This window comes from Podarcis cretensis (genome assembly GCF_951804945.1).
Source record: "Podarcis cretensis genome assembly, chromosome: 5".
NCBI classification, from domain to species: Eukaryota; Metazoa; Chordata; class Lepidosauria; order Squamata; family Lacertidae; genus Podarcis; species Podarcis cretensis.
The window spans coordinates 74,989,774-75,009,414 of record NC_137174.1 but is presented as its reverse complement, the minus strand read 5'-3'; the positions used below and the strand labels follow the sequence as shown (position 1 = coordinate 75,009,414).

At 41.0% G+C, this 19,641-nt stretch overlaps 1 protein-coding gene across 1 annotated transcript in view; it reads left to right on the top strand.

Moving 5' to 3' along the window:
• The window catches only part of SLC9A9 (solute carrier family 9 member A9), a 264,850-nt gene that overhangs the window by 118,110 nt on the left and 127,099 nt on the right, over positions 1-19,641 (top strand). The window contains exon 9 of the mRNA XM_079977932.1: positions 3,779-3,867. Within this exon, the coding sequence (XP_079834058.1) occupies positions 3,779-3,867 (89 nt within the window). The remainder of the gene's footprint in view (positions 1-3,778; positions 3,868-19,641) is intronic.

Genomic DNA, 19,641 nt, shown 5'->3' with positions numbered 1-19,641 from the left:
GTGAAGCCTGTGAACGTGGGATTTGGCTGGCACATTTTGCGCCTCCCTACTCACGGGGAAACCCGGTTTTGGGGATCCAGAGCGACGTGGGGTGAGCGGCACGGTGCTTCAAATTGACTGCTTCTTCCACGGAGCGAAGCCGCATAGCTGTTGCCGGAGAGCGCTGACTTTTTCCTGTGGACAATTTGATCTTAAAGCAACTACCCGTGAGTAGAGCGAAGAATTGGATTTTTAAACGTCTTAATTTGGTGCCGAAACGGGGAGGTCTAAAACAGGAAGTCCACCTTCCCCTTTTGTAAATAGATTGAAGCAATGAGGATGCAAGCTGAAGTCTCGGAAAGCCTATTGTAAAGGACTAAATTTCCATCAGTAAAAAATACTAAACCCCCCTTGGTGGCAGGAGAAGAGGGGGGAAAGTCTTGGACTGAGTATACCTGCAGGAGAGAGCGAACAGAGTTAATATACCACCACTCCGATCCTGGAAATGGGCTGCCAACAGGACTGACCATGATTAGAACGTTCACTGACAGTTAGTTAAATAAGAGGAATACATTGTTTCCATGGTCTCTGTCTGTGTTTAAAAAGGAGTAAAAGTAACAGAAAATTAAAACTAACTTTATTGTTTTAATTGAGCTTAAAAGGACTAATACAAATAGAAACTGTTTCCCTCTAGAGGAACTGTTTCCCTCTAGAGGAAGCTTTTGAAACTGTAACAAGAGTTGAGCTGGGGGAATTTCCAGCTGCAAGATAAAAACCTGTGAGATTCTGGGGACCTTGAATTGGTTAAGAATGTTGACAGAAGAGGCCTTAGTGGTTGTATTATGTAAGATAAGTGACTCACTGGAACAGCTTCACAAAAAGGTGGATGTGGTAACTACCAAAATTGACAATTTGGGACAAAAAGTGAACACCAATATAGAAACTATTCAAAAACTGACACAGGAATCTACTTTGACATGGCAAACTGCAGAGAAGGCTAGGGAGAAAGTTATTGCCGTTGAACCTAAAGTAACACAATTGGAGAGAGAGAGAGTCCCAGCCTTACAGATGCAATTTGATGACCATAAGTTGATGCCTGCTATGATTGAATTTAAAGAAAATCAGATTTTGAGGATCAGAGCCCTACCTGAACTGGAGAAGGAAAGTTTGATAGATTTCCTTACACAGGAATTTGATGACTTTTGGGACCGAGATTTGGGTCAAGAAGAGATTAAAACTGTGAGGGCTCTCGGACTTGGAAGAGGAGGGAAAAAAGAGAAGAACAAAATAAGAAACTGTTGGAACTACTAGAGGAACTTAGAAGAACAACAGTCAAGAGTGGAAATTTTGAAAGATGTCCTGAAATACCTTTCGGATCTTAGATTTAACTACGGAGATTTGGTTGCCCTGTCGAGAAGGAATAAAATCATCTTTAGGTGGGAGTTTCCCCGAGATCTACTCTTTAGTCTCAAAGGAAGGAAAATGAAAATAAGATCAGTGGAAGACAAAGTAAAGTTCATGTATAAATATGAAGAAGACTAGCAGAAGGGACTTGGAAAAGAGAAGAGCATCGGACAGAAGATCACTAGGTTGATGGACTATAGGGAATCAGCGGATATGACTGGCAGAATCCGGGACCAGGGAGAAGAGTCGGTGGAAGAAGATTGGAAAAAGTTTAAAGACTATTTATAAAAATATTGTAAAATTAATAAGTGTTAGAAAAATGTTGGAAAGGAGCTATATGGCTTTAGTAGAAATGTTACAAGGAATTAAGTACAAATAGATTATTAGAGTATTAAAGGGAAAATAAAGTTAAAATATGTTAAGACAAGTATATATTAAAGGGAAAAATAAGGTTAGAATATGTTAAGATAAATTACAGGACAGAAAACAGAGGAAGATGGAAAGGAATTGCTGAAACAGTTAATTAAAGTGGAATACAAAAAGGGAGGTGTGAGGAGGTCATTGAAACAAGTAAATGAAAGTTAAGATACTGAACTTATTAGATGTGTTTTAAATTGTGTTTGTTTGGTTTTGTTAATTTAATGTTTGGGGGTTGGTGTTGTGTGGTGTTTTTGTTTTTGTATTGTACTGTTTTGTTTTGTTTAATTCTTTGTCTTTCTTTTGCAGTCTTTAAAATGTTAATAAATATTATTTTAAAAAAAAACATTTAGGTGGGGACACAGAAATGTAGAGGCGCACATTGTGTTTCACACATATTTATGGATAATGCACATGGCTTACACACATTGGCCATATAATATGCACACTATATATTTAAAGCAGAATTATACCACTTTAAGCAGAATCCTGGGAACGGTAGTTTGTTAAGGATGCTGAGACTTTTTAGGAGACCCCTGTTCCACTTATAGAGCTACAGTTTCCATAGTGGTTTACAATCAACTCTTCTTCCCAGAGAATACCCTCTTCTGGAATGCAGAAAGAGGTTGAAGGTGTCCCAAACCCCATTCCATCCGCAACTGTGACATCAGAAGATCTTATGGAATATGCCAGTCATGAATGCTGCCCTGAGTTGTTAGCATGATAACAACTAATCTAGTGAGAAAAAGAAGGCAGAATATAATGCAGTCTTCAGAAAGGTGGGGGAATATAGAGGCAACTTAACAAAGCATTGGGGTTGTGTATTTTAGGGTAGTATCTAGTGCAAATACTCTTACATGTAATATACATTTAAAAAACACTTCTAGGATTCCAAGTGTGGTGGTGCATCTTTTAAAGAATATCAGTAGGTGGAGTAAATCCCACGAAGGTCTCAGGAAAAATAAGGGAAACCTCATTATCTGAAGAGCAAGCTAAGTTCTATGGGCATATTTATGCTGCTGCTACTGCTTGGTGGTTTTAATGTTTTGTGGCTTTATGATGAATTACTAAAAAATATTTTTAGTGTATTATTGCTGTTTTGTTTAAATATGAATGTATTCCTTACCCTGGGACCTTCAGGTGAAGGGCGGATGATAAATGTTCTATAAATAAATAAGCATGTGATCAAAAATGCATGGCTTTTTTGTCATTTAATCATGAATATATCAAAGAGAAGGTCTTTGAATATTGTCCCTGCACTGAAGATTCTGAAACCCACACCAGTACTGAAATCTGAAAAGGCACCTCCAGGCTGCAATAGAAATGGTGTCCAGGAAACTTTTCTCTCCATTTTTATTAAGAATCACATGGTTAATGATATTTTGAAAAATCCCTAATTTTACCAGATGATTTATATTGTTGCCGATGTGAGAATAAATCTTTTAGGCCATAATGCTAGGCATACTTACTTGAGAGTAAGCCCTGTTGAACTATACTCAGGGCTAGCAGGCAACCTTAGGTGGCACAGGAAAGGCTACATGGTAAACACAACTCTATCCTCCAATATCTCGCTCCCCGTTCCTTCCCAGTTGCTGCTGCCTGGAGCAGCTGCCTCATTCTACCTAATAGCAGAACTGGCTCTGACTTGTCACTGCACTATTTTGTCTGATTTTAAATTGGATGGTTGTGCAGTAATTTTGAACAATCAGATGTGTGTAGAACAGACCCTTGTAGATATTCACCACTCAGTTGGAATTATAGGGAGATTGGAAAGAATCCTGACCTTTAGTTATTATGATCAAGGCTAAATTTTAGTTTATTTGAAGGATATAATGGTAACATTTTCCTTCAGGCTTTAAAAAAGTGTTTAGCGCTGTTTAATTAGTTTGTAGGCGGGCTAATCTGCCTCCCAATCCCTTTGAACTCACTCTAGGAGAAAATAGAAGCAGCTGACTGTGGTTTTTTCTTTGTATTTCAGGAATCGTGGCAGTCCTTTTTTGTGGAGTCACGCAGGCCCATTATACATACAACAATCTGTCAGCAGACACCAAAATGAGAACTAAACAGGTAAAGCATCAAATCCTACCCCCTGCCCCTTTCTGTTCCCTTACTTATTTTGTTCCTTCTGCTAGAATAATGAGTATATAACAATACTGACAGTATACCAGGAAGGGATCTCATTAATGCAAAGAATAAGGTTTGCGTCTTCATTAAGGGAGAAGAATACTGGCACCATCTCTGCCAGGAGAGCCTTAACAAGTCTTCTGCTAAGTAAAACTTTTAAAAGGTCTGTTGTGATCTTAGAGGCCACAGTCATCAAATGTCAGCCTAGATGGTGATGTATTCTGTGGTAATATTCTGTGGTACTTTCTATCGAGTAAGGCTGGGATCCAGGGTTGCTCAATGACTTGTTCATGGCCCAACTGATCCCCCTACTTTGAACAAATGACAAAGACACCCATGACATATCACAAACTTTTTTGAAATTTCCTCAGTAGCTGAGGGATTCTACCGGAAAGGGGAAGCTGAAATTCCCCATAATCCTATTGTTCTTGAGGGGGTCCTACTTTTGCCAGTTGATCTGCTTTGTTGCCAGATGAGTATTTCTGGATCCAGCTCCACTGTCTCATGACAGAGAAACAGAGGCACATCACTGCATCGTTTTTTTAAACTGTGTTTCATCAAAGGGCACACGTGCTTTTGTGCATAGGAACCTGGGCAGCTACTTACACTGAGTCAGAGCACTGTTCCATCTAGCTCACTCAGCATTCCCTATACTGACCGGCGGCAGCTCTCTAGGTTTTTGGGAAGAAATCTCTCTCAGCCCACCTTGAGATACCATGGATTAAACCTGGGACCTTCTGCATGCTGACTGGAAACATGAACCTGGTGGGTGGAGGTGGGTGTGGGTGTAAATGGACTGATGGAACTGAAAGTTGTAGCAAACCATGAAGGCACCAATTCCAGAATTAATTTAGAAATTACCCATGTTATATTAAAAGGCAGAGCAGGAAGTTCAGCAGAGCAAACCAGTGGAAAAGAAACAGGATATAACAAGGTGGCAGTGGTGGTGGGAGAAGATCTGTTCCTTCCTCATTAGCATTGTCTTTGTACTGGTTGCAACAGCAAACCCTGTTGGAATTTATATAGAATAAAAAAATACAGTTAAATTAATGTACAAGTGCAATATTTTGACAGTCTTATGTAAATACCAGAATGCCCCTCAGGTAAAGTCTGTTATCAGCCTGCGGAGAGAAGCTTTTAAATCTACTAATCCGGCATACTAGTGTGGGTATGGGATGTTACCTAACTGAGTAGATGCAATATTTGTATCAGTATTTGTATTTTCTCATAGTTGTAGTAGTACATGTTCCCTTTGCCCTGGCAAATAGCACTGCCAAGCCAAACTGCTGCTGTTCACATCTGGGCTAGTGTTTGGAGGGAATGCCATTCTGACATTACAAAACTTGTGATCCTATTTGGCCTAGCCAGACACAGTCGCATCTCTCTCTACCCTTCAGGTCCTCGTCCAGAGCCCCAGATAGTCCTTCCACAGGCCCCCAAAATCCACCAGCTAAACTCTGGATAGGCATGGAAGCATTTGAGCATGAAAATCCTCTAGTACAGAGCGCAACATGTGAATCAAATTTGGCGAGGACTTGGTTTTGATTTAATGCTTGCGTTCTGCTTTTCTAGCAACAGCCTTGAGCTCAAAGCATAATAATAATAATAATAATAATAGCATTAAAAAATAGCAAATATTGCAATCACTATTGTTGTTGTTTAGTCGTTCAGTTGTGACCGACTCTTCATGACCCCATGGACCAGAGCACGCCAGGCACTCCTGTCTTCCACTGCCTCCCGCAGTTTGGTCAGACTCATGTTAGTAGCTTCAAGAATACTGTCCGACCATCTTGTCCTGTCGTCCCCTTCTCCTTGTGCCCTCCATCTTTCCCAACTTCAGGGTCTTTTGATCTTCTTGCAGTCCATGGGACTCTCAAGAGTCTCCTCCAGCACCATAATTCAAAAGCGTCAATTCTTCCGTGATCAGCCTTCTTTATGGTCCAGCTCTCACTTTCATACATCACTACTGGGGAAACTATAGTTTTAACTATACAGACCGTTGTCGGCAAGGTGATGTCTCTGCTTTTTAAGATGCTTTTTAAGCAATTATAGCAATCACTATAATCACGTCAAAAGAAAACACAATGGCATATAAACAATGCATATAAATATGGTTTTGTAAAGGCAGTTTGGTTCCCATTCAGAAGCTCACATTTGCTGTTAGAGGGAGGGAAAGCAATAGCAGCTGGCAGGGTGGCAGGGGCTGGGTTCTCAATGCCATTCAACCCTGCCAGTTCCTGAGAGGGAGTGGGAGGCAAGGCAGCTGGGAGCTCGGTGCAGGTGCAGGAGCAGGAGCAGGAGCAGGAGCATCCACCTGGCTCTGCTGCTGTGCCTGAACCGCACTCCCTGCTGCCCCTCTTGCTCTTGGTAAGTGGCAGCAGCAAATGGCATTGGAAAGCCAGGTCAGAAACACAGACCTGACTGTGCCTCCCTACCTACTACTACGGGGGGAAGATGGATAATCATGAAGATGCAGCAAAACCAATACATGATAGATGATAGAGATAGATAGATAGATAGATAGATAGATAGATAGATAGATAGATAATATAGATAGATGATAGATAGATAGATAGATAGATAGATAGATAGATAGATAGATAGATAGATGATAGATAGATGATAGATAGATAGGTGATAGATGATAGATAGATAGATAGATAGATAGATAGATAGATAGATAGATAGATAGATGATAGATGATAGATAGATGATAGATAGATAGATAGATAGATAGATGATAGATAGATAGATAGATAGATAGATAGATAGATAGATAGATAGATGATAGATAGATGATAGATAGATAGGTGATAGATATAGATAGATAGATAGATAGATAGATAGATAGATAGATAGATAGATATAGATAGATAGATGATAGATAGATAGATAGATAGATAGATAGATAGATAGATAGATAGATATAGATGATAGATGATAGATAGATGATAGATAGATAGATAGATAGATAGATAGATAGATGATAGATAGATAGATAGATAGATGATAGATAGATGATAGATAGTATAACTACTTATTTCATATCTAATAAGACCAGACCAGAAGAGAACATTACAATAAATATATTTGATTCCTTACCTAGTCCAGGGCCACTTTTTAATATAAAATTATTTAGTTTTTCAGTTTAAAGTTTTACAGTCAATTATCCAACAAACAACATAAAAACAAGATTCTGAGGAATCTCCTAAACCTCCCTCTTCCCATGTGGGTCCTTTTGTTAACTATTTCCTCCTGCATCTTTTATAATAATCCAAGCCTTTTAAATCTCCATTATATCAAAAATTCAGCATTAAACTACAAGTGTTATTCCAATCTTACAAAGATTTTAGCTGTTTACAATGGTTTTTAAGATAAATTATAAATTTTCCCTTGTTAAAATTCTTCCTGGTTTCTGATTCTTCCGGTCATTTTTGCCATTTTGGCATAATCCATCAACTTAATCTGCCATTCTTCTCTGATAGGGACTTTTGTCTTCTTTCCATGGCCACTTTTGATTGGCTGGTTTGTCATTTCTTTTACAAAATTTGTATACTGCTTTTCAGTCATAGCAGTCTCATAGCAATAGATTGGGAGGATCTGTGGCTTTAAAGAAAATTCCATAAAACACATGAATCAAGAAGCTTATGATCACATTATTCATTTTAACGAACAAAATGTAATTGAAACAGCCAGGAGATACCAGGGAAGTTTTTAATATTTTTGTCTGCAGAGAACATTAGCCTGGATGCGACAATCTCTCTGAGGCTTTGAAATGTTCATCAAAATAGCACTGATATAGAATTGCAGCTATTGGAGGGTTGGTCCCAAGCACGACAGAATCTTATCAGAAAGAGTTTGTGATAAAAACCATTCTTCTGAAAAATGCTTGGTGAATGAAAATGAATCTTGATACATTTCTGCTCTCTTGTAATATCCCCATGCACATTATCATCCCAATACTGGGTCAGTCTGCCCTTTCCTTCAGAAACATCAGGAAGATAATTGCATCATCTGCCAGAATATGTTGTGATCATTTCAATGAGAGCACTGACCTGGGCCCCAATCCTTGCCAGGCAGGCACAGTGCAAAAAGGTAATAATGGAGCGATACTCTATTAGAGTCAGCCCCGCTGGGTAACAGCAAGCACAGCTTTGTATATGTGGATGTTGACAGTCCTCCACTCACTGTAGAGTGGAGAGCTTCCGAAAGGGTCAATTTGACCTGTGTTGCTATCTGGGATACACAAAAGCGAGAGAACACGGTGGGAACAACAGAGACATTCAGGTCAATGTTCTGAAATTGTTATAATTAATGTCTGACTCAAGTCCTGTGAGGATCATAGGATTATGGCACTGAAAGGGACCTCAGATGTCAGCTAGTTCAAGCCTTGGGAAGTGCATGAATCCACCGACAGTCCCTGATTAAAAACCTCTAAATGAAGGAAACCGTATTCTGCCTTCCAAGACAGTTTATTAAATTGTCATATAGTTCATGCTATTAAGAGTGGTTAGTCTGAATCATTTTTCTTTGAATTAAAGCCCATTGATTTGGATTCCACTCTCTGGAGTAGGTGTGGAAGGATCTGTCAATTTCTGCTCTCTGTGTTTCTCCTTTTTTCTCAATTCTAAATTCAGTTCTCCGCATTTGTGCAGTAATTTACATCTATTTAAACAACAAAAAATCCTCATGAAGATTTATCAGCATTTTAGTGTGGATTTCTCCAAATAAAACACATTTTTGTGTGTGGTTTTGACATATGCACACATCTTTGCAAACAATTTCTCTAAGCCATTTTATAATGTTATTTTCACTGATATACGGTATTAATTTCCCCAGATACCTGCATATCGGTGATCACTGGCTGGAGAACTGCATTATACAAATTAGATAAATATGAATTTCAAAGAATAGCTGGGTTTCAGTTCACATATTGTTTCATAAATTCGCCTTTCAATGAGAACTGAATCAATTCCCACCCACCCCTGCCATCCCTAATCTGAAGCTACTGAGAATAAATTTGGTTCATCATCTATGTGGCAGCCCTTCATATATTTGAAAATGCCTATTGTATTGCCTCTTAATCATCTCTAGGTTAAGCAAACACTGGGTGAATGCAAAGGCACAGAGAAGCAAGGTAAAGGCAATGAGTAGATAGCCTTGTTGTTACAACTAGTGGAGAAGCCTGAATTAAAGGTTTTATACAAGGCAAAGATTATCACTCTGGCCAGTTGGTGAAATGACGCTCTTCTGTCGGGTGCTACTGAACTCCTTAATGTTCCCTAGGTAAAGGTAAAGGGACCCCTGACCATTAGGTCCAGTTGTGACCGTCTCTGGGGTTGCGGCGCTCATCTCCTTTATTGGCTGAGGGAGCCAGTGTACAGCTTCCGAGTCATGTGGCCAGCATGACTAAGCCGCTTCTGGTGAACCAGAACAGCGCACGGAAATGCTGTTTACCTTCCCACCGGAGTAGTACCTATTTATCTACTTGCACTTTGATGTGCTTTCGAACTGCTAGGTTGGCAGGAGCAGGGACTGAACAATGGGAGCTCACCCCATCACAGGGATTCAAACCGCCGACCTTCTGATCGACAAGTCCTAGGCTTTGTGGTTTAACCCACAGCTCCACCCGTGTCCCACCACAAAGTTAATGTTCCCTACTTAGGCCCAATCTATGTGATGGTTAACATAAAGAGTCCCCACCGGGTATCTTCTGTGTTTTGGAATCCTGATAGCTAGTGTTTGTGGCCAGGGTGCTACATATGAAGCAATGAGCATTTCTAAACACATCTTGAACAATCATCCTTTAAAATCTGGCATTCTGAAGAGCTGCGTGACATTTATCTGGGCAGCCAAGTGGTTGTGTTTCAGTGTGACAAAAGACCTCATTCTTTTTAATAACACCTTTCTGGACATGGTCCACTACCCTCTGCTGCAGTGGTAGATACGGTAAGCCCTGTAGAGATAATTAATCCGCACTTCCAGAATGGGAAGATCACCTAGATGTCAGGATTTATTGGTACTTACAGTCCTACCGCCTTTTGACTTTCAACAAAGTGGAAAACATTTCCAGTCTAGAAGAAAACAGTCTAGGGCTGATGGTTACCAGAACTACTACTGCCACAGAGCAAATTGCATGATTTCCCAGAAATGAACAGTTCTTGTTCAGATCTTTAGGTATTACTAATGGTCTCAGCCAACCAGACTCAAATTGATACATTAATCAGTAATGGAACAATGTTACAGACCAGGTGTGGGGAACCTCTGGATCTCTAGATGCTGGTGAACTATAATTTCCATCAATCCTGGCCATTGGCAGTGCTTGCTAGAGCTGATGGGGCTCATAGTGCTGCAGGATCTGGTGTGCCAAAAATCCCCCACACCTGTTTTATGTGAGCATTTATTCATTTTGTTTGTTTGTTTGCTTGCTTGCTTGCTTGCTTGCTTGCTTGCTTGCTTGCTTAAAATAGGTATATTCCATTCTGGATCTAAATATATTAGTATACGCTCAATAAATAAATAAATAGAGTCACAACGGAACAAGAACTGAACATACAACCAACTTGTTAACCAGGGATGTGGAATTTGCAGGATGGAGGGAGATATTCAGGAGCTAGTTCTGTTATCATCAAAGGGGGCACCACAACAGGGTGCTGGTTACTCCCATACTGTTCTCCCTTTTCAAATAGACTGGATAGTCTTGGCAACAGTCCCTCTGGGTTGGAAATCTGTTGGTCAATGCCAGGTCAGTGAATGGCAAAACAACAGCTATCCAGGATTTGAAAGTGTTTAAGCATGCTGACCTAGCTAGTATTACAGAGACCTGGTTGGATGAAACTGGGGACATTAATCTCTCTCAGCTTTGCCCACTGGAATTATCTGTACAACAAAGTACTTTACATGAATTCCTGCTCAAAGAGTATGGTGAAGGATGACACAGCATTCCATCCTCAGCACACTGATTACAACAGTGGTCAGAGTCTGAATTTTGTGCCCGTGGGCATTAAACTGATGCACGTATGTGTACATACACTCTTCCCAATTGAATGATGCATCTTGCACTAATCTCTGGTGTATCACTATGCAGTTAGTACATGAACTGCCTGCAATTTTCATTGGTGCAAATACACCCTAATGCACAGCACAGGTACTCCAAGTTGCTTTATATTTAGCTGCTTCAGACACATAGGTGTAGTAATTGCTTAGTTTTAGTGTCGTCCTAATTTGCAGATTCTTAGGGACGCGGGTGGCACTGTGGGTAAAACCTCAGTGCCTAGGACTTGCTGATCGTAAGGTCGGCGGTTCGAATCCCCACGGCGGGGTGAGCTTCCGTCGTTCGGTCCCAGCTCCTGCCCACCTAGCAGTTCGAAAGCACCCTTAAGTGCAAGTAGATAAATAGGTACCGCTTTATAGCAGGAAGGTAAACGGTGTTTCCGTGTGCGGCGCTGGTGCTGGCTCGCCAGCTGCAGCTTCGTCACGCTGGCCACGTGACCCGGAAGTGTCTTCAGACGGCGACGGCTCCCGGCCTCTTAAGCGAGATGAGCACGCAACCCTAGAGTCGGACAAGACTGGCCTGTATGGGCAGGGGTACCTTTACCTTTACCTTTAATTTGCAGATATAGGACCACCTGTGTCATATTGAAAAGCAACATATTCTTCCAACTCACTAATATGATATACCAGCCCTTCCCTTGTCACTCAGCCACAGCCATTAAAACCCACATAGAATCCTTTAAAATGTTTCACTGAGTAATGTTTAAACTGCCTATTAGCCTCTCTTAGCCTGTTTGTGTAAACACTATTATTATTGTGAATAATAATATGGGAAAGAAAGTGAAAGGAAGGCATTTGTAATGCAAACATGCATTGAAGGTTGTATATTCCTGTTAAATGGTGCTTTAACCAATATTCTGCTTTTAGCCTCACATGTGAGAATACTCATAGATAGTGAGATGAAAAGAAAGCTGTGAGGTCCAGAGCGATGCAGTGGCTACAACATTAAAAGTATTCATCTCCAGTTAAAAGTATGAGGATATAGGGATGGGAGAGAAATTCAATTCAGTTCACTTTTAAAGGTGAAACTACCTAATTTGCACGTTCTGAAACAATATGTGAACAGGAACACAGCCATCCTTTGAAATTCACCCGCCTCTGAATTTTTCCGTGTAGTTCTCCAGCCAAGTAATTTGTAAAAAAAATTGCATATTCTAGGACAAAATGTGCATGAAAATACATTTATTAGTGAAAGTAACATGCAAAATACACTGTATTAGAAAAAGTTGTTTTCAACCATGTGTAAATTAGGGCAAAACTGCATACAAAAGATAATATAAAATATCCTAAAAATCACACAGCATTAGATTTGTGCAGTGAAGATTGCTGTACTACTTTAGTTTAGTAAAGTCAACTAGGTGATCTAGTTAAGTCAGAGAACTTTTTATCTCTGGCATAGAGCAATGAGTGCATTTTTGTTTTTGTTTTTAAAAAGGTTCTATGCAGGCAACTGAAAATAGCCTCAAAAGAAGCAAGCACCTCAGGTTGAGTCGTGGCTAAAAGGAAGCAGAGGTGATCTTCTCAGTTCAAGCTGCTGATAGCCTTTTAATGCTAGGCTGTGATTCTCTTGAACACCTCTGGCCTGATTTACGAGAAACATAAACACAGCAGCTGGCATGTAGCCTTGTTAGCCCTTACTTTTCAGCACAGAGAAAAACCTGACATACAGCCAGGTGGTTTTAAGCCTTAGCTCTCTCTTCCAAATACAAGGGGCCCTGCTGAGTAATCTATGCAGTCACAGAGACTGGACTTAAATGACCCTCATGGTGTTTTCACTGTGTATGGTGTTTGAAATCACCATAAACTTTGCAAATGAGTTGCAATTGCAAGGAGATTTGTAGTCACATAACTTCATTTGCTCAACAATTATTTTGGGCATTTGATTGAAAGAAGCAGAAGTTTGGGTGTGTGCCAGATTTGTTCCCTGAACAGATGGGGCAGAAGATTTTAAGAAAACTCTGTGGATTAGCAGGATGCTGTACCAAAAATATGAAAAACATGCACCTTTTCTTTTAAAAAAGAAAAGAAAAGAGAGAGTTAACTAAAATCAGCTCCTTGATTTTCCACTAGATGAACCCACAGCAGTCTTTCAGTATCGCGTATGAATTACCCGGTGAATCTTGCAGTCATTCCCACTGCAAATTCCCTCACACATACAATGTTACACACAACACTGTTGCATATAAGGGCTGCCTCATTCATTTCAGCAGAGGCAGCAAATTTCTTGTGCAAATAAATGCACACAGTGACCCACTGCTTCTGTTGAAATTAATAAGGCAGGTCTTTAGCTCAGAATGTATACATCTCAGGGGCACTGGCTATTGGGGGCAGAAGGTGCTTCAGCCCCCCAATATTTTGAAGCAGGGGGCTGAGCCGCCCCCCCCCCCAAATTGAGGGGGCCGCCACTCCTGGCTGAGCGCCAGTGTGCCAGCAGGGGGCAGGAATCACAGAGGGTGATTTTTGCCCACTGTGCTCCCCACTGCAATCACCAGAGTGCCTTCCAGGAAGATGCTATGGTAATCCTCAAAGGGATGTCCGTGCATAGCCTGACAGGGGGGCATTGTGTCTGTGCCATCATGCACATGCAACAGCCCCGCCCCAATGTTGGGCTCAACTCGGCACACCTGATACGTCTAAAAGACATCACTCACTGTGGATGGTCACTCGGTTACTATTTATCCAGCTGATCAGGTTTTCCATGTTTTTGAAAAAGTGACTAAGAAATTCTTAAAGGATAAGAGGAAAAACTTCCTATCTTCCATTATTCACGTCAGTGCCTTCAGGTCATACCCATGCCATACATTTAAATCACTGTTGCTCCCAGTACTTTCGTGGTAGAAAAATGAGCTGTTGGTACTCATATCTTGCGGGTGCCAGCGCAAAATGGCTGCCATGGGCAGCAAGAAAAGAGGCTATGGTACTCTGTAGCAGTGAATACGATCACAAAAAGGTTCTAATACTACTTGAACAGTCATGGACAATTCTGAGAACTGTAGTTTGTTATGGGTGCTGACCTTACAGGGCTCCAATTCCCAGCATCTTTAGCATACTGCAGTTCCTAGGATTCTCTGGGACAGTTAAAGTGGTGTAAGAGTGTTTTAGATGTATGGTGTGGGTGTGACCTCAGTTTCGTGTCGTGTCCACAGTTTTTCTAGATGATTTAGTGGGGATGTGTAACGAAAGAGAGCCAGCCCAGCTTGAATACTTCCTGTCAGACATTTCTCCTGCCACAAGGCACATTTTTTCAGGATTGATCTTCATCCATGTCTCTTCTTTAAACGAATCATAATAGTGTTGTGGCCCTGTAAGAGTGAGACCTTAGATCTTCACTTAAAAGAAAAATGGCACTCAGTTTTGCTCAGCATAGGAATCCGGAAATCGATGTGATTCGAGCATTACTGGTGAACTCTGCTCAGAAAAGCTTTTTCTCTCTCCTCATCAGCACTTGAGCTTGCTTCTTTTTCTGCACTGCCTTTTTCTCTCTCTTCTTTTCTTTTTTGCTAAAAAGAAACGTCGTCTTGGATGAGAGTAGTCTGAGGAAACAGAATGTCAGATGCAAAACCCTTTCCAAACTGTTTCATAAAAGACTTGACAATCTGTTTAAACATTCAAAAATGTCTTTAAATATTAATAATGTTCTCAAATTGTTAAGGGGATGGTTCGCACATTTCAGCAGGATGGCAGGTGCCTGCAGTTGGCTGGGATTAGCTAAATGGGATTTTTAAAAGTATTTAAGCCAAAATGCTTTCATTATCTCTGCTCCCTCCCCCCCAGCTTTTTTCATCACATGGAAATGACCAGGTGAACTTTTAAATTAGGACACATGTACTATCTGCATCAGTGCCTGCCTTCATGTACCAAACACATCTACATGTTGCTTTTATACAGACAGGGCCAGCCCTACCATTAGGCAGACTGAGATGACTGGCTCAGGTGGCAGATTCTGTGGTGCAGCTGCTGTTTTGCTTGACTGCACCCTGCCAACCATTCTGCTCTGTTGACTCATGGCCTGTTCATGGTGCCCTAATCTAGCCAGCTGCCTCAGGTGTGGTGGAGGATACTATCCTGTTCCCAGAGCTGAAGTAAGATTCAATTGCCAGTCCTGTCAGCATCTCTACATGCAATAGGGGCAGGGTCGTATCTTGTCAGCCTCAGGCAGCAAAATGTTTTGTGCAGGCTTGAATATACAGGATCTATGTATTTAGTGCACAATGAATTATGGTGGTGAATTATGTTCATTCAGATTGCTGCTAAATTCCTTCCAAAGCAGAATGGGGGCAGATTTTGAGACTAGTCAACTACTAAAATCTGCATTGCTTCCTGAAATAATAGATCACATAATGTATTATTTCAGTGCAAATAATGCATTATTTCAGTGAGCATAAAAATAAAAAAAAAATAAAAAAATGTCCAGCAGCACCTTATAGACCAACTAAGTTTGTTCTGGTATAAGCTTTTGTGTGCATGCACACTTCTTCAGATACATGAAGGTACAACTGAAGAAGTGTGCATGCACACGAAAGCTTATACCAGAACAAACGTAGTTGGTCTATAAGGTGCTGCTGGACATTTTTTTATTTTTTTATTTTTTATTTCGACTGCATCAGACCAACACAGCTACCTAGCTGAATTTCAGTGAACAGTTCATCATACGTGGGAGCACAGAGCCTTTTGTACGTGTAGTTTGAATGTTCATTCTACTTTACAGAGAGCTCTCCTCTGTTTGAAAGATTGTCCCAGTTAAGTGGTAAATCAATCTTGTTAAATAAAATAAGTAAATAAGTCAAGTTTGAAGGCAAAGAAGCTTAAGAAGGGAGACCTCAGGGGTCCTGAAGGAACATATCAACAGTTGACATTTGTACAACAGACTGAACAAATGCAAAGCTTACCAGATCAGTCTTCCCCACTATGATGAGATGCACTTCTATTTAAATTAGGGAAATTATTTCTAAATATGCATCTATGACCTATATGTTTTATGCAAATCGGTGTCCTCTTTCGTCCTTCTTTTTGGTGAAATATTTCCTCTTTTTTGGTAAAGTTCCTGCCCTATGGGCTTTCTTGATCCTCTCACCACCATAGTTCTTGTACAGATTCAGAATTGGATAAAGATCTCCACATAAAATCCTTGTTGGAAGAGGAATGCTCACCAGCAGACATCACTTGTCTATTATGTAATTCAAGGGAATGCCCAAGGATAGGCATCCAGATATAAACTAGATTCCTATAATCTCTGGAATGAACCTCCTGATAAGATGGAATTTACAGGAGACACTCACCTGCTGAGCTCCATGATCAGAGGTGAGTTAACCTTTTACATGACGCATTATCTTGAACATGACGCAGGAAGAGAGGAGGGAATCGGCATAGGAATTGTTCCACCATGTACAGTATTTTAAGTTTGGAAGGCAGTGGGAAAATGTGAATGCGGATGCTGTCAGGAAGGAAACGACATGCCAATCCCCTCCAATTGTCCAATTTAATAGGTAATAAGTCCATAAAACAACTTATTTCCTCTGTCTGTGGTTCCCTTTGATAATGCAATTGCTGCAGTAGTGTGCCAAGTACTGTTCATGCTGCTGTAGCTAATGTGACTGAATAGCACTCTGCTGTTTAATTGGGCTCTTATCATTACAAATGTAATCTGAATGAATACAGATATAACTGACCTGGTTTTATTGGATTTTCTTTCATCTAGCATGAAGGATCTGAGGGAAATTTGAATTAGCGAGATGTGTGATGGCAAAATAGGGAGGGGGGAGACTTCCAGGTCACAAGCAGAAGTCGGCAAAATTATCCTTCCTTTGGCCTTCCACGCATTTTGATACAGTCCACTGGGGAAACTCTTGCCTAGGTTCATTTTAGGCTGGCTTACGTAGAAGATTTTCCTGGTATGTAGGTTGTGATGGAATATGTTTCCTAAGTGCAGTAGTTTACCTGATCAGATACATGAAAACCCAACATGCAGCAGCTGTGAAAAAGGTGAATCTCATGTTATTAGCAAGGGGTTCAAAAATAAAACTTTCAGTATTGCAATGCCTTTGTACAAATCTATGGTGCAGCCACGCTGTGGGTTAAAGCCTCAGCGCCTAGGGCTTGCCGATCGAAAGGTCGGCGGTTCGAATCCCTGCGGCGGGGTGCGCTCCCGCTGCTCGGTCCCAGCGCCTGCCAACCTAGCAGTTCGAAAGCACCTCCGGGTGCAAGTAGATAAATAGGGACCGCTTACCAGCGGGAAGGTAAACGGCGTTTCCGTGTGCGGCTCTGGCTCGCCAGAGCAGTGATGTCACGCTGGCCACGTGACCCGGAAGTGTCTCCGGACAGCGCTGGCCCCTGGCCTCTTAAGTGAGATGGGCGCACAACCCCAGAGTCTGTCAAGACTGGCCCGTACGGGCAGGGGTACCTTTACCTTTACCTATGGTGCAGCCACACTTGGAATACTGTGTACAGTTCAGAGAAAGTGAACAGAGGGGGCCCCCCCACTCCTGATTATGAAACCTAGGGTTATTGAAACTTAATGATAGGAGAATCAGGATAGACAAAAGGCTGCCTTCTTCACACAGCACATAGTTAAACTACCCCTAGGATCAGTGGATCCTGAAGGCTGATTCCAAAAGTAATTTGTGATCTCATATTCAATCCATTATGACTCCCCACCCAGTCCAGATTGAATGAGGATAGGCCTAGGAGTATTCCTCCATAACGCAGTACTGCTTCAACCTGTCACTACAAAACAGTATTGTTGGTGCTTTTGTGATGACATAGTCAACATGTAGTGTAATGTATGGTGAAGTCTTCTAATGGCTACTTTACCCCCACTGAGTCCAGGCTATCAAAATAAATTGCCTTGGATTACATACCGTATTTTTCTCTCTATAACACGCACCAGACCACAAGACGCACCCAGTTTTTGGAGGAGGAAAACAAGGAAAAAACTATTCTTAATCTCAGAAGCCAGAACAGCGAGAGGGATCACTGTGCAGTGAAAGCAGCAATCCCTCTTGCTGTTCTGGCTTCTGGGATAGCTGCGCAGCCTGCATTCGCTCTATAAGACGCACACACATTTCCCCTTACTTTTTAGGAGGGAAAAAGTGAGCCTTATAGAGCAAAAAATACGGTAAATGCTCAGTTTGTTAGTGGAGGCAGTAGCGGCAACAAAGCAGGAGGAGGGAAATTCAAGAAGGACGAGCACTGTTTATTTCATTTTATTTTCACCAACTTATTTTGGCATTTATACCATGCCTTTCTGAGATAAAAATTAAACTCAATGCAGCTTGCAAATAAACGTATAAATTGCAACAAAATTAAAAACAACCCATCAAGAAAACAAAGAAACATCAGAGAAGGCAAAACAGCGTCATAAGAATCATATCTGCCACTGCAGACTGAGAGAACATCATTAGCTCTGACACAGAGAATGCCCGCTGGAATATAATAGTCTTAAAAGGCTGCTTAAAAGTGGGCAAAAAGGGAGGTCAAACATCTCTTTGAGGAGACTAGTCCATAGTTTGGGCAACACAACTGAAAAGCCGCCCACTTTTGTCCTCACCAACTGTGCTTTGTGTCCTCACCTGGTGCGCTTCCAATTTACCTGCTTCCTGATCATTCAACCTGACTTGTTTGCAGTGATGTGAGGTTAGACAACATCCATGATTTATTGAGCATTCATCCTGAATTGTTTGTGGGGAGGTTAGGCAACATTGTGCCAAACAGATGTTAGCCGATACTTCCCAGTGTGTTCCCATACTACGCTTCTTATCACAAAAGGCAGATCTTTAGAGGAAGTAAGTTTAGAACCACCTGGAAGTTTCCAGACTTTCTCCAAGGGCAGCTCCACACTCTGCATTTGGCAGCAGCATCTTATTTTCAATAAAAGATTGCCATATGGGCTCATTATGCAGGAAATGAGAAGAGGCTATGATGAAACCTTGCTAAATTTCAAAAATAACATGTAAAAACAAGCCATCTCATTTTACTTTTGAATTTGTGTCATCGGTTCCTCCCACCACCCACCTCTAAACTTCCTTTGACAGCAGAAATGTCAGGAAAGCATGTTCCATTGCAACGCACATTGCCCTCCCCTCAAAATGTTTTGTGAAACAACCTTTCTATAACTGGCAAGGTAGGAGGAGGCTGGCAACTAGTCCTGGGCTGTGTTTTCAGAAGCATATATCATTTGAAAATGTTTGTAAAGTGATACGCTTTGCATTCTTCATATAAAACACAATCACCTTCCAGCATCAGAATATCAATGAGCAACAGGATAGTACCATTAATTTCCAAGCTGCGGTATCTTTTTTTTTCATATCATAGGAGAGAGTGCAATATTTTGTGACCACCAAGTGTAAAGAAATGGTTTAGCAAATCATTTAGCCATGTTTTAATTATGAGTCTTTTATCAATGATGGATGCAATCAATTAATCACTCCTGCTGCACAACTTCCAGTATTTTCAATGGCAGCTGCTTAGAACTCCTACACACAATCCTGCATCATTTGCAGTGTCTGGAGATGGTGCTGCTAGATACCATATCCTGTTACTGCCAACATTTGCTCATAATTGCTTGTGAGCAGAACCGGGGATGTATAATAGCTTAGGTGAACTCTTAAAAAGGGATTTGCATTGTTTGTTATTTTGTGTGTTGACATTTTTTGAGACATGTTCCCC